General features: G+C 40.6%; 1 protein-coding gene across 1 annotated transcript; it reads right to left on the bottom strand.

Annotated features, from left to right (window-relative positions):
• Nucleotides 1-1,064: 1,064 nt before the first annotated feature.
• Nucleotides 1,065-3,152, bottom strand: LOC140810489 (cytochrome P450 76T24-like). Its single transcript, XM_073168339.1, has 2 exons — nt 2,194-3,152; nt 1,065-1,667 (listed from the first exon to the last, which is right to left on the bottom strand). The coding sequence occupies exons 1-2, from the start codon at nt 3,085-3,087 to the stop codon at nt 1,065-1,067; spliced, it is 1,497 nt and encodes a 498-aa protein (XP_073024440.1). The 5' UTR covers nt 3,088-3,152.
• Between the last annotated feature and the right edge of the window lie 13,128 nt (nt 3,153-16,280).

Genomic DNA, 16,280 nt, shown 5'->3' with positions numbered 1-16,280 from the left:
GTTTTGAACTATTTTTTGGATAAAATTTTGCAAAGATATGAAAAAATTCGCTGAGTCAGTTCATTTATTTGTTTTTCATTTTCATCGAAGATTTACTGATATGCTAAAATTATTTTTATATGATTTTATCTCATGACGCCAAAAAGATAATTACGTAAAACGAGATGCAAGACATACATTAACAAAACCTTTGTGATACCTCGGTGGGTTATCTAGCTAATGGCAAGACATGACTCGAGTTAGATTGGGTTTGAGTTTTCAAGGGATAAGTCCGAGCTCAATGTAGAGGTCCGAGGTGGTTGAGCCAAAGCTGGAGAAGTAATTGGAGTTTACCTGACGTCTGCAGGATATATACTGCGACGGTAATTAATGCGTGTGTTTTCGATATAAGTAGGATAAAGGTTGACGTCAGATGGCTAGATCACATCTCGGCGGGATCCCTTTCAAGGTGGACAAGGCTAGATCCCTTTCAATGCAGAAAGTCAGTTTGGCCGGGAGATTTGCACTGGTTCCCCTTGGATCACCATTATTATCGTATAGAAGCAACTGCAAGGCGATGTTAACTGTTGTTGATGGGGTTGTGCAACTTGTACTCGTCCCTATAAATCCGAGGAACCTATTTTTTCTGGTTATAACTCTTTTTCGCTCTCCCTCTGATCCACAAAAAAGGCAGGGTTCTGGTGGGTGGAAGGTCGGGAAATTTGTTTTAGTAATTTTTTGGTTTGTTCATATGTACGAGGACCCTCATTTTAGAGTTTCTTTTGTTCTAGATGTGGACCACGACCTAATTCAAAATTACTCATAAACCATGGTTTTGTGGATGAATATAATTCTTGTGAGGTGATTTTTTTGCTATTGAATGGTTCTGTCTTGAATGTATGATGGGATTTTAGATTTTTCCAAAACAAAAAAGAAATTTGTCCAGACATGACAATTTACACAAATAGATAGATAACTTCTCTTATTCATCATCAACGAAAGGAGTGGACAACAGTAACTAAATGATCACAACACAATTGAGATATCAAGCATACAACATCAACAGAAGGAGCAGACAATAGTAGCTATATACTTGACAGAGCTTTGAGAGGTATAGACTTTTGTAGCGTGAGTCCAAATTTTTCACCCATGTCCACTTCTTCTGGTTTTAGTCCTCCATCAAGTTTCCATTCGAAGTTATGCACCAAAGTAGCAACCATTAGGTGCACCATACGACTCGCCAATGGCCAGCCTGGACAAATTCTCCTACCTGCACCGAATGGTAGGAGCTCGAAATGCTGACCTTTGAAGTCAGCTTCACGTTCAAAAAATCTCTCAGGGGTAAACGACGTAGAATCCGACCATGTTCTTGAATCTCTGCCAATAGCCCATGCATTAATGAGAATTTGAGCGTTTTTCGGGATGATGTAGCCGTTGATTTCTGTATCTTCTTGAGACTTGTGAGGTACCAACAAAGCGGCCGCCGGGTGAACCCTAAAAGTTTCTTTTACCACTGCTCTCAAATATGGAAGTCTTGAAATATCTGATTCTGTAACTTGTTCATTCTTTCCAATCACTTCCTTTAATTCATTTTTTAGTTTTAGCATTTCATCTGGATGCCTAAGCAACTCTGACATAGCCCATTCCACCGTGCTTGAAGTTGTGTCTGAACCTGCAACAAATAAATCCTTGTATGGCAACTAGTTAGATACAAGCATGTCGAGGTAGTGTATAGAGGAGCTTTGAGGAAAGACTTGTTCAATTTTAGCTGGATGAAAATATTTTGAGGTATTTCTAAATGCCAACTTTTGTTTTATCTTATGTGATTTTAACCAAAATCCAGAAGGAAAATTGACATGATTTTTCATTTTTTATTCATGATTTAAAGTTATAATTTGATATATGTATTTTTTAAAAATTATTATATTCAATAATAATTATTAATTTTTATAAATATTTTTGAAAAATTTGTAAAATATTAAATTTTATTTTTATATATGAGTTTTTAAGAATTTTGAATGAAACTCATAAAATTACAATCATATTTTATTACAAATATTTATTTATTTTTTAAAAAAAATATTTGGATTCAAATGGAAAAACCAAACTAACTAGTTTTTTAATCAATACCCTATCAGTATTTGCTCTTATTTATTTTAAAATTATGCATAATTTTTGTAAAGAAAAAAAAAGTATGTATTTATGGATACTCACCAGAAGTAAATGCTTAATGTCTAGAATAGTCAGATCAGACTCATTTCTCTCGTTAATATCCATTAGAGATTCCAACATATCATTTTTCCTCGAATCCTTAACCGATCCTCCCCTAGTTTTCACCCGTTCCTCTATGATTTCCTCGAATATATCGAAACATTTCCTGAAATAAACGGTGTTCTTCCTCAAGATCCCCTGCGGATCCAACGCTCTAAACACAGGAAAATAATCTGCAAGATTCGGCTTCCCGATAGTCTCCATGATTCCCCACACTAGTTCCTTGAATTCATCGCACGAACCCGAATCAAAAGCAGCAAGTTCCTTAGAAAAAAGGGTCGCGGACATCAGATTAAGTGACGTCGTAAATGCAGCTCTCCCGATATCCACTGCCTTGCCATTGGTGCAACACCCACGCACATACTCGCACAGTTTCTGCAACTTGTCCCTCCTCAAACCCTGGTTCGAATCAAGACTCGACGCCGAAAACATCTGTTCTCTACATATTTTCCGCAGCTTCCGCCATTGGTTTTCTGCTGGGATCCACGCCAGCGACAGCTTGTGGTGATCCAGCGCTTGTATTGAGCAGGGGTGGTGTCGGCCGGAGAAGAATTGATCGTGTTTCTGCAGAAAGAGTTTGGCCATTTCAGGAGAGGATACAACTACAGTTGTTAAGCTTCCGAGTTTCAGATGAATCAAGGGGCCGTAGATTTGGGAGAGTTTCGCGAGCGATTGGTGGGGTTTCTGGCCGAGTTCGAGAATGTTTCCGATTATGGGATATGGGTTCGGTCCTGGAGGGAGTTTGCCTGGTTTCCTGGATTTTGATTTCAGAATTTGAAGAATCCACGCCCAGGCCGCGAAAGAGAGAAGGAGGATACTTGAGAATATTAAATCCATATATATTAGTTTCTTCTCCGATGAAATTTGAAAGACTTGCTTCTGCTATTTATAGACAGATGCTAAGCATATATCACATTCGGTTTGATTTACTAGTTGAGTTTTCGAATCGAAATGAAAAAAAAAAAAAATTGTTTTACACTTGGTGATTTTAATATTTTATTAATATAATATATTATATATTAAATAATTATGTTTTAACCTTCCCATTATTTATTTTAAAGTATTATTTTGAATAGTTCGCGAACATGTTTGAATATTTCAAGCCAAACTCGAACTAGAGTTTTAATTCGAGCCAACAATTTTTAAATTTTCAAACTTAGAAAGGGGCTAAACTCGAATAAAATTAATTCGGGTCGAATTCAATCCTTCAATTTATTATCATATTTTGCTTGATTCTATTTTTTCACTTTATCTTCCTTCTTCCTTCCATTCCACCGGCACCTCTAATACCCTCCTATTATAGACGGCGGACTTTTATTATTATTTAATATTAAAAAAAATGAAAATGATTAAAATGTTGCCTCTTAATCTATCATTTTCGATTAAAAAATTTCCGACGGAGAAGATTCGGGGATAAACATGTAATACACGAACGAATTTATTATGATTCTATCGTCAGAGGCTTGTGATCTTGCCAACAAGTGGGAAAAATTGAGAATTTAATTCTATAAATTAGTACGTTTTGAGTTATGGTTTAGTAAATTAGCAAAATTTGGTTTCATATAGTAATTTGAACTTTTTTGTCTTGATTTATGTGGTCAAAAATCACTAAATTCGTCGAATATTAGTTATTTGACACCGATACTCCCCAACATAGAGGATGTGATAAAAATAAAGCTAATATTATACACATTAAAATATACATAAACAAAAATAAAAAAACGACAAACATTTTTCCTTTATTTTGAAGCATTGAAAGTCGTTTTGATGTATTTTTCAAACTTTTTATCAGGTGAATTTTAATGTGAGTAATATGATCTTTTATTCTCTCCACATGTATTACGTAGAGGATAATCAATGTCAAAAAAATCATAGTCGATAGGTTTATTGGTTTTGGATTAAAAAAATTCTTGTTATTATATGAAAACCAAATTTTGATAATTTGAAATAATAAAATTCAAAATATATCAACTTTCAAGACTAAAATTTCAATTTTCGCCAATCGAGTGTACAGGAAATTAAGATAATCAAGTATACTTTCATATTGGAGAAAGATAAAATTTTGACTAACAAAATATATGATACTAAATTTCTGTCGTTGAAATAATTATTTGATCCAAGTATAAATTATAATTACAAAGTGATTTCAATTTTCATGACAATAATATTTTATTTAAAATATTAAGAGCGTGTTTGGTGGAATGAAATAAGATGATAATGTGTGTGTATATATTTATAATGAGTGAGTCTCGTGTGAGACCGTCTCACGGATCTTAATCTGTGAGACGGGTCAACCCTACCCATATTCACAATAAAAAGTAATAATATTAGGCTGCGTTTGGTTTGAAGAATAAAATAAACTAATGATTAGTAAGTAAATGATAAAGAAAATGATTTTCGTAGAAATGTAAAATAACCTTTAAAATGATACGTTATAGAGACGACGTTAGAAAAAATATAGTCTTTTATTTAATAAGTTATTGTATGATCATAAAATTTATATTAAGCGAATTTGATTGATAGCTCAACGTGATTTTGTGGATGTAGATCTGTTGACCAAACCAAGTCAAAATTGCTTATGTTCTTAATTTTGTTTTCAGTTTTACATTTCACAATTGAGTTAATTATTAAAACTAAACAAACAAGAGAAAATCGAATCAACAAGATTAAATTATTTCATCTTTATTTTATGTTTGGTTATATTAGACATTAATTACACTTTAAACCATTTCCCACTTAAAACATTATTAATTAATGGCCTTTAAAGGATCACTAGCTTAGGAACTGAAATTATATTGATCCTAATTCTCTTTCTACTAAACATGTATTTCTTGACATAATTTTACCCACATTCTACCTTTTTCTTATAATAATATATTTTTGGAATATAATATTAACATCCCATTTATAATTTGTTAAATACACTCTATTTTGACTTTTTCCATTAAAAACAGACATACCCTCGATCCTTGTTTTCATTTCTCTAATAAAAACGTAAACTTCTTGTTATATATAGACAATAAAATTTATATAACTTTACTTAAAAATTATATAAATTAAATTATAACCCTTACATTGATAAAATTTTATTAAAATATGCAACATTCATGATATTTTATAAAATAGTTATTATAACTCTCAAAATTGTAATATTAGCATCATATAGCAAGTAACTAACCACTTAATGTAGTAACCCGATTCCTAATTTGAGTTAATTATCGGATTAATTATATTTTCGGTGGGATCGGAAGGACCGAACAAGTTCGGATCGTCCGATGAGTTCGGATCGTCCGATGAGTTCGGATCGTCCGAGCCAGTGTCGGACCGTCCGAGACAGGTGGCTGGACACGTGGAAGGGTTCTGGACACGTGGTAAGGTTCGGATCATCCGATTGGGGTTCGGATCGTCCGAGACAGGTGGCTGTACTCGTGGAAGTCATGCAAGGATCGGATCGTCCGATCAGAGTTCAGACCGTCCGAAGTGTGCCGGATCGGAGCTTCCGAAATGGTTCGGATCGTCCGAACATTGGCTATAAATAGAGGCGCGAGGCTTCATTTGTGACTCGTCAATTCAGAGAGTTCCATAGCATTTCAGTCGTTTCTGTGAGATTCTAGTCTTTTTCCGAGGTTCGGGCACTAGCGGGGAGCTGCTGGTCTTGTAGCGGAGCTGTGCTCTAGTTGGGAGCTAGCGGCATCAGTGGGCTAGCGACGGACGAAGGTTTGGAATTGTATCATTATTATTTCAGGATTATCTAGTTAAGGCTGGTAGATAAGTTTTAGTGATGGTTTTCACTTGATGCATAGGCTTGTTCTAGCCCTGAGTAGAGGTGTTGCGTAAGGCTAGGCTTGCTGTGATAGAGGTACGAAAGTACTATCCGAGATATCCTGGTCGAGTATACATTCTTATATGTGTTGCATGATTATGTGGTGCATTGTTATATGTCATATGATGCATGCTATTATGTCACGATTTATGATGCATGTTGCATTTCATGTTGAGCCGTATCTCCTTCGAGATAGCCTTTACTGTTGAGCTGTATCCCTTTCGAGATAAGCTATATATATCTTGTGGGACCGCTCAGCCCTGTCTTGTCTTGTGGACGCATGGACACCGAGAGTACACAGTGGCCGACGGGTCCGGAGGGCTTCGGTGATCCGGGACATTTTAGGTCCACGTCTGTTCTTGCAGTGGATGCAGTGACCCAGAGGTAGTACCGCGCGGCACTATCCACTTGGCGCCTCTAGACTGAGCATTTTGAGATCTTTTGTGACTCCTGTTTCTTGACTACCCTGGTATCATATCATAGCATGTGCATTTCATATAGGTTTGTATACTCATGCTTTTGTACTGGGCGTTCTTATCGCTCACGTCCTCGGTTTTATTTATCTTGGACACCCCAATTCCACGGGGCAGGCCTCAGGTTGGATGGCTCAGGAGGAGCAGGAGGAGGACATTGAGTAGCTGGTTGGTTTAGTTTTCAGTGTTTTCCATTTGATTTGATATGATTGTAGCAGATACTTTCAGTTAGTTGAGTATTTTGGATTTCGATTGGGTTGTATAAACTATTGTTGTTAACCATATTTCCGCTGTTATCTCTGATTTTTATTAATTAAGTTAATTGCATGCTTAGTTCTCAACTAGTAGGTGATTCTGGAACGGGTCACTACATTTATGGTATCAGAGCATGCTTACGATTTTGGGATATAGATTTCTGTTTTGGGATTTTCGTTGACCATTTTATCCCATTCTATCTTGTAGCGATGGCTGACCACTTTGATGACGAGAGTAGTCAGGGGAGTGTAGGTCGTTGGGGCGACCAGGATGATCATAGGCGTCATCGTGAGCATCGTCATCGTCGGGATGGTCCTAGGCGTTTTGAGTTGCATCGTTTTATTCAGATGGGGCCTAAGCCTCTAGTCGGTGGAGAGACTCCCGATGATGCTGAGGACTGGTTAGAGCGCATGGAGAGTTGTTTCCGTGCATTTCAGTGCACCGAGGAGCAGAAGATAGAGACCCTTAGCTTTCTTCTCGAGGGCCGTGCGCGCAAGTGGTGGCGATCGACTTCTGCGCCGATAGTCCAGTCCCAGGGTAGGGTGACTTGGGCCGATTTCCGTGCAGCTTTCATGCAGCTGTATTTTCCTCCAGCCCTTCGCCAGGCGAAGACGATTGAGCTCCTGAACCTTAAGCAGGGGAGTATGTCTGTTGATGAGTATCAGCAGAAATTCTTCGAGTTGTTACCCTTCGCTCCTCATATCAGTGGCAGTTCTGAGGCCAAGTATGACCATTTCCTCCAGGGTCTTAACCAGGAGATCTTTGACCGAGTCACTGTCTGTGATAATCCTACTTCTTATGATGGGTTAGTGAACCGGTGTCGCCAGGCAGAGATCAGTCTCCAGCGTGGTAGGGCTATTCTTTCTTCTAGACCTCCGAGTACTTTGAGGCCTCGATCTCAGTCGTTCAAGAAATCTGGTTCGTCTTCTTCTGGATCTGGATCTCGATCTAGCGGTGTTTTCCGTTTTGGTAAGAAGAAGGAATCTTGTGCGCATTGTGGGAAGAACCATCCATCGGAGCAATGCCGAGCAGCCGCAGGAGCTTGTTATCAGTGCGGAGAGATGGGGCATATTAAGAAGAATTGTCCTCAGTTGCGAGGTGGAGCAGGATCCAGTTCTGGATCTCAGACGACTGTTCAGCAGAGGAGGCAGGGTCAGGCAGTGGGTAGTTCGAATCTTCGACCTCGTGCCCAAGGTCAGGTGTTTGCGCTGAACCAGGATCAGGCTGCAGATGAGACCGGGAGAGTCATAGCAGGTACTTTTTGTTTATGCGGTATTCCTGCTTTTGTTCTTATTGATACCGGAGCATCACATTCATTCATTTCTGCACGATTTGTTAAGCGTCATAAGTTGCCGTATGTTTCTCTAGACGTTATTCTTTCTGTTTCTACCCCGATGGGTCATTCGGTTTTAGCCAAGCGTCTAGTGATGGGTTGTCTTTTAGATTTTGAGGGTAACGAGTTGACTGCGAATCTTATGATCCTGGAGATGGAAGATTTTGATTGTATTCTAGGTATAGACCTATTGACTACCTACCGAGCTACCGTGGATTGTTACCAGAAGCTTGTTCAGTTTCGTACGACTGAGAGCTCTAGTTGGTTTTTCTATGGTGAGGGAGCGCGACCTCCAATGCCAGTGGTATCTGCTCTGAAAGCCTGTCGTGCTTTAGAGTCGGGCGGGGAAGGCTACCTCATCTATGCGATTGATTCATCCACGGGTAGTGTTGGTATAGAGGATATTCCAGTGGTTTGTGAATTTCCTGATGTTTTTCCAGATGAGATTCCTGGTTTTCCTCCGGTTAGAGAGGTGGAGTTTGGCATTGAGTTAATGCCAGGGACTGCACCAATTTCTCGTGCCCCTTATCGTCTTGCGCCGTCAGAGATGAGGGAACTGAAGCAGCAATTGCAGGATCTTCTTGATAAAGGTTATATTCGCCCGAGTGTTTCACCTTGGGGAGCTCCAGTTTTGTTTGTCAAGAAGAAGGATGGATCGATGCGATTGTGTATTGATTATCGCCAGCTGAATCGTGTGACGATCAAAAACAAGTATCCATTACCTCGTATCGATGACTTGTTCGATCAGCTTCAGGGTACCTCTGTTTACTCCAAGATTGACTTGCGATCGGGTTATCATCAGATGAGAGTCAGAGATGATGATATTTCCAAGACTGCATTTCGTACTCGTTACGGGCATTACGAGTTTCTAGTTATGCCATTCGGATTGACGAATGCGCCAGCGGTGTTCATGGATCTGATGAACCGAGTCTTTCGTGATTTTCTAGATCAGTTCGTTGTGGTTTTCATCGACGATATCTTGATTTATTCTCACAGTGTGGAGGAGCATGTCCAACACTTGAGGATTGTGTTGCAGATTCTTCGCGAGAAGCAATTGTATGCTAAGCTGAGTAAGTGCGAGTTCTGGATTGATCGTGTAGTATTCCTTGGTCATGTGATTTCCAAGGAAGGAATTTCTGTGGATCCCAGCAAGATTGAAGCAGTGCTGAATTGGTCACGTCCTACGACGGTGGCCGAGATCCGTAGTTTTCTAGGTCTGGCAGGGTATTATCGTCGCTTCATCGTGAATTTCTCCCAGGTAGCTAGACCTTTGACGCAACTTACTCGGAAGGATGTTCCATTTGAGTGGTCATCTGAGTGCGAAGATAGTTTCAGAGAGCTTCGTCGACTTCTGACTTCTGCACCTGTTTTGGCGTTACCGTCAGGATATGATGGTTTCAGTGTTTACACCGATGCCTCTTTTCAAGGCTTAGGGTGTGTGTTGACACAGAATGGTCATGTGATCGCTTACGCTTCCAGGCAGCTGAAATCTAACGAGGAGAAGTACCCTATTCATGATCTAGAGTTGGCAGCTATAGTGTTCGCACTGAAGATCTGGCGTCATTACTTGTACGGGGTTAAGTTTGAAATCTTTACTGATCACAAGAGTCTGAAGTATCTGTTCACTCAGGCTGAGTTGAACATGAGACAACGTCGTTGGATGGATCTACTGAAAGATTATGACTGCAAGATCAAGTACCATCCAGGCTCTGCGAATCTCACAGCCGATGCTCTTAGTCGTAAGGTGAGAGCCTCTGCACTTCAGACCAGTGCTATGATTAGTACTATTCAGGATTGTTGTTCGTTGGGATTTAACTTCAAACATCGGAAAGGTATGGAGAGCATTCGTGTTGCTACCATTTTATCTGAGCCAGCTTTGTTCGCTCGGATTCAAGATGCTCAGATGTCTGATCTGAAGACTCAGAGATTAGCTCGGTTAGCGGGTGGAGATAGCGGTTTCCATTATCAGTCTAATGGTCTTCTATGTTTGTCTAATCGGGTTGTAGTACCAGAGGATGATAATTTGAGGGAAGAGATCTTGTCTCAGGCTCATCGAAGCAAGTTGAGTGTCCATCCAGGAAGCAATAAGATGTATAAAGACTTGAGGACACGATTTTGGTGGAAAGGGATGAAGCGCAGTGTTTATCAGTTTGTTTCCAAGTGTCTTGTTTGTCAGCAGGTTAAGGCAGAGCACCGTCGACCTGGAGGATTATTGTTGAATCTACCTATTCCTGAATGGAAGTGGGAGCATATCACGATGGATTTCATTACTCACTTGCCATTGTCTTCGAGGAATAGTGATGCTATTTGGGTAGTGGTGGATCGACTCACCAAGTCTGCTCATTTTCTGCCTTATAACCGTGACTTCACTTTCGATCGGATGGCTCGCTTGTACATTCAAGAGATTGTACGTTTGCATGGAGTGCCAGTCAGTATTGTTAGTGACAGGGATCCTCGTTTTACCTCACGATTTTGGGGTAGTTTCCAGTCAGCATTGGGCACTTCACTGAGTCTGAGTACTGCTTATCATCCGGAGACTGACGGTCAGTCAGAGAGGACTATCCGTACGCTTGAGGATATGTTGCGAGCCTGTGTTATGGATTTCGGACCCGCTTGGCAGGATCATTTGCCTTTGATTGAGTTCGCGTACAACAACAGCTACCATCGTAGTATTGGTATGGCACCATTTGAGGCGTTGTATGGGCGACGTTGTCGTACTCCATTATTCTGGGATGAAGTTGGGGAACGACATGTTGAGGGACCGGAGTTAGTCCAGCAGGCTATTGATAAAGTTGCAGTAATCAAGAAGCGGATTAAGATTGCCCAGGATCGACAGGCTAGTTATGCGAACACCAAGCGGCGACCTCTTTATTTTCAGCCAGGTGAGAAAGTGTTTCTCCGAGTTTCGCCTTTTCGCAGGATTTTGAGATTTTAGTCTCAAGGGTAAGCTATCTCCGAGATTTATTGGTCCTTTTGAGATTCTGGAATGTGTGGGAGATTTGGCTTACAGGTTAGCATTACCTCCGTATCTGTCTGGGATTCATGACGTGTTTCACGTATCCCTTTTGCGACGATATGTGGCAGATGAATCACACATTTTACATCCATCTGAAGTTCAACTTGAATCGGATTTGTCTTACGTGGAGCGACCAGTTCAGATTCTCGATCGCAAAGATAAGGTGTTGCGGAATAAGATCACTCCTCTTGTCTTAGTTCAGTGGCAGCGTAGAGGCACTGAAGAAGCCACTTGGGAGCTAGAGAGTCGTATGCGTTCGGAGCATCCAGAGCTCTTTTGAGTTGTACTGTAGTTGTACTATGGATGTATGTATGTTTTCCGTTGTAATCCAATTATCAGTTGTGTTTGGCAACAATTGAGATGTAATAACAATGTTGTTATTTCAGTTTTGTTCATCCTATAAACTTGATTTCGAGGACGAAATCTTTTAAGGGGGGGAGAATGTAGTAACCCGATTCCTAATTTGAGTTAATTATCGGATTAATTATATTTTCGGTGGGATCGGAAGGACCGAACAAGTTCGGATCGTCCGATGAGTTCGGATCGTCCGATGAGTTCGGATCGTCCGAGCCAGTGTCGGACCGTCCGAGACAGGTGGCTGGACACGTGGAAGGGTTCTGGACACGTGGTAAGGTTCGGATCATCCGATTGGGGTTCGGATCGTCCGAGACAGGTGGCTGTACTCGTGGAAGTCATGCAAGGATCGGATCGTCCGATCAGAGTTCGGACCGTCCGAAGTGTGCCGGATCGGAGCTTCCGAAATGGTTCGGATCGTCCGAACATTGGCTATAAATAGAGGCGCGAGGCTTCATTTGTGACTCGCCAATTCAGAGAGTTCCATAGCATTTCAGTCGTTTCTGTGAGATTCTAGTCTTTTTCCGAGGTTCGGGCACTAGCGGGGAGCTGCTGGTCTTGTAGCGGAGCTGTGCTCTAGTTGGGAGCTAGCGGCATCAGTGGGCTAGCGACGGACGAAGGTTTGGAATTGTATCATTATTATTTCAGGATTATCTAGTTAAGGCTGGTAGATAAGTTTTAGTGATGGTTTTCACTTGATGCATAGGCTTGTTCTAGACCTGAGTAGAGGTGTTGCGTAAGGCTAGGCTTGCTGTGATAGAGGTACGAAAGTACTATCCGAGATATCCTGGTCGAGTATACATTCTTATATGTGTTGCATGATTATGTGGTGCATTGTTATATGTCATATGATGCATGCTATTATGTCACGATTTATGATGCATGTTGCATTTCATGTTGAGCCGTATCTCCTTCGAGATAGCCTTTACTGTTGAGCTGTATCCCTTTCGAGATAAGCTATATATATCTTGTGGGGCCGCTCAGCCCTGTCTTGTCTTGTGGACGCATGGACACCGAGAGTACACAGTGGCCGACGGGTCCGGAGGGCTTCGGTGATCCGGGACATTTTAGGTCCACGTCTGTTCTTGCAGTGGATGCAGTGACCCAGAGGTAGTACCGCGCGGCACTATCCACTTGGCGCCTCTAGACTGAGCATTTTGAGATCTTTTGTGACTCCTGTTTCTTGACTACCCTGGTATCATATCATAGCATGTGCATTTCATATAGGTTTGTATACTCATGCTTTTGTACTGGGCGTTCTTATCGCTCACGTCCTAGGTTTTGTTTATCTTGGACACCCCAATTCCACGGGGCAGGCCTCAGGTTGGATGGCTCAGGAGGAGCAGGAGGAGGACATTGAGTAGCTGGTTGGTTTAGTTTTCAGTGTTTTCCATTTGATTTGATATGATTGTAGCAGATACTTTCAGTTAGTTGAGTATTTTGGATTTCGATTGGGTTGTATAAACTATTGTTGTTAACCATATTTCCGCTGTTATCTCTGATTTTTATTAATTAAGTTAATTGCATGCTTAGTTCTCAACTAGTAGGTGATTCTGGAACGGGTCACTACACTTAATCTTCAAATCCTAATTTTTAGTGAATTAATCTAGAAACACAGTGATTTATATGGCACTATTTTTTAAGAGGTTTAAGACTATTATCGGAAAAGAACTGTTCGAAAAAGGGTGTTTAAATTTGTTTTTTTTATTTTTATTTTGGAGAATGAGATCTCAAAAGGCTTGGAACTAGGGATGACAATTTCCTCCGAACCCGTTGAAAGATTCGATACCCGACCCGAATAGAAGAGGGTAAGGAGGGATTTTTAGACCTGATTAAATAGTTGGGTAATTGAATATGGGGATTTTCGGGTTCGGACATGGAGGCGGGTTTGATATAATACGACCCACACCCGACCCGAATACTCGTTTAAATTAATAAATATATATATATATATATATATATATATATATATATATATATATATGTATATATGTATATTATAGTAATTATATTTATTTATATTAAAGATTCATCTTCTCAAATCCAAGTATATCGATATTTTTTTTCCTCTTCCCTTTCACTTTCACTTTTACGTTTCAAAGTTTTACCGCTCTTTTATTTTTCATTCAATTTCTCATTTTCTCCATTGGTAAGTTTATTTCATGTTTGACTTTAAAAATTGAAAAATACTTTATTTTTGTTGAATTGCGTACTTTTATTCAACTAATATAAATTATTTTTAATATTTTGTTATTTTTTCTATAAAGTTTATTTTGCAAATTTTTATCATTAATAATTTTTCTTATTGTTCATTTAAATAATTTTTTAAATATTCATAACTTCATTGAAACAATTTAATTTTGAAAAAATTCAATTGTATATGATAATAGGGTATTTGGGTAGGGTATGAGTATTCGATAATCCGATGGTTATGGGGATGATGATGAAATTCAATACCCGATGGGTATGGGGATGGGTATGAGGATGAATTTAATAAATGAGTATGCGAATGGATGTATGAAATCTGATCCATACCCTACCCATTGTCATCCCTACTTGGGACATATAAAAGCAAGCAAACTTGGCTCATCTGTTCTAATTTTTCATTTTCTCCAGAAAGGAAATAGAAGTACTTGGTTCGATTTGTGAGCCATGTTTTCGGATAAATAAGAAATAAAAATAGAAAATCAATTAATTTATTATTACCCACCGAAAATGTCACTTCTCACACTTGTGTTATTTATACCATATATTTTATATGTCGGTATCTTTTTCAGTAAAATTTTGATAATATATAGTTTATTGCCATAGCCTGCTCGCCCAGCCCCAGCACGCCTGCTCGCCCAGCCGAGCGCTCGCCCTCACCAAGCGTCACGCTCGCCCAGCGCCCCCAGCTCGCCTCACGCCGCTCCACCCTCGCCCAAACACGTCTGCTCGCCCAGTCACGCTCGCCTGGCCCAACGCTCACGCTCGCCCAACCAAGCGATGAGTGCTCGCCCCTCGCCCACGCCGTGCCACGCTCGCCCAACCAAGTGCTTAGTGCTCGACCCCGTCAGCGCTCGTCCTCGCCGAGCGCCACGCTCGCCCGCCAAGCGCTCGTCCAGCACCCCCAGCTCGCCTCACGCCGCTCCACCCTCGCCCAAACGCATCTGCTCGCCTTGTCACGCTCGCCTGGCCAAGTGCCCACGCTCGCCCAACCAAGCGCTGAGTGCTCGCCCCTCGCCCACGCCGTGCCACGCTCACCCAACCAAGCGCTGAGTGCTCGCCCCCGTCAGCGCGCCTGCCCGGGCTCAGTACTTGTTCGTTCTTGCGGTCCTATCTTTCGAGTATTTTGCATTTGAATTTACTGCTTCTCACGAGTTTATCTTTGATGTTATTAAACCACCAAGGCTAATAAAATATCCAACTCTCTTTCTCTTCTACTAGGCGATTTCTAACAGGAAAATAAAGATTCAATGTCTCCACCCTCTAACTCCTCTGCTAGGTGATACCTTAGAAGGAAAATAAAGATTCAACACATCCACCCGCTAACTCCTCTGCTATGTGATACCTTAGCAGGAAAATAAAGATTTAACATCTCCACCCTCTAACTCCTCTGCTAGGTGATACCTTAGCAGGAAAATCCTTCACCCTCTAACTCCTCTGCTAGGTGATACCTTAGCAGGAAAATAAAGATTCAACACCTCCCCCCTCTAACTCCTCTGCTAGGTGATACCTTAGCAGGAAAATAAAGATTCAACACCTCCACCCTCTAACTCCACTGCTAGGTGACACCTTAGCAGGAAAATCCTCCACCCTCTAACCCCTCTGCTAGGTGATACCTTAGCAGGAAAATAAAGATTCAACACCTCCACCCTCTAACTCCTCTGCTAGGTGATACCTTAGCAGGAAAATAAAATGTCTTTTCTCCTTCCTAACTCTGCTCCTCTGCTAGGCGGTGCCTTAGCAGGAAAAATAAAATTTTTCCCTTCACAACTATGCTCCTCTGCTAGGCGATGCCATAGCAAGAAAATTTAATTTTGTCTCTACTCCACTCTGCTCCTCTACTAGGCGATGCCTTAGTAGAAAAAATAAAATTTAATTCTCCTCCTCCACTCTGCTCCTTTGCTAGGCGATTCCATAACAGAAAAATTCAATTTTGTCTCTATTCCACTCTGCTCCTCTACTAGGCGATGCCTTAGTAGGAAAAATTAAATTTTTCTCCTTCACAACTCTGCTCCTCTTATAGGCGGTACCATAGCAGGAAAATTTAATTTTGTCTACTACTCCACTCTGCTCCTCTACTAGGCGATGCCTTAGTAGGAAAAATAAAATTTAATTATCCTCCTCCACTCTGCTCCTCTGCTAGGCGATGTCTTAGCAGGAAAATAAGATTCTTCTTCTCCACTCTTCTCTTCTGCTAGGCGACGTCTTAGCAGGAAAATAAAATTTTGTCTCTACCCCACTCTGGTCCTCTACTAGGCCATGCCTTAGTAGGAAAAATAACTTTAATTCTCCTCCTCCGCTCTGCTCCTTTGCTAGGCGATGCCTTATCAGTAAAATGAAATTCTTCTCATCATCTCGTAATACAACAACATCCACGAACTTAATATAAGAACTTGACTTTATTAAATTTCAACTGATAATATAATACAAATTCAGTAACGAAATACAGCAAAATTCAAGTGAAGATTAATATTCTCTAAGGTGGTAAGCGTTCCCGAGCCTCTTTAGAGCCTTGTCCGGCGCATTCTCCAATTTTCATCTCTGCTCCTCTTGTACCTCAATAAGACAAAG

The sequence above is a fragment of the Primulina eburnea genome, chromosome 13, assembly GCF_022965805.1.
Source record: "Primulina eburnea isolate SZY01 chromosome 13, ASM2296580v1, whole genome shotgun sequence".
Taxonomy (NCBI): Eukaryota; Viridiplantae; Streptophyta; class Magnoliopsida; order Lamiales; family Gesneriaceae; genus Primulina; species Primulina eburnea.
This window is presented reverse-complemented; position numbering and strand designations above follow the sequence as displayed.

What these genes read in the sequence shown, in the direction of transcription:
- LOC140810489 (XM_073168339.1), bottom strand. Translation starts at nt 3,087, where the DNA reads ATGGATTTAATATTCTCAAGTATCCTCCTTCTCTCTTTCGCGGCCTGG. An exon ending in ACATTAAGCATTTACTTCTG is followed by an intron (nt 1,668 to 2,193) that starts GTGAGTATCCAT and finishes TTGCCATACAAG; the next exon opens with GATTTATTTGTTGCAGGTTC.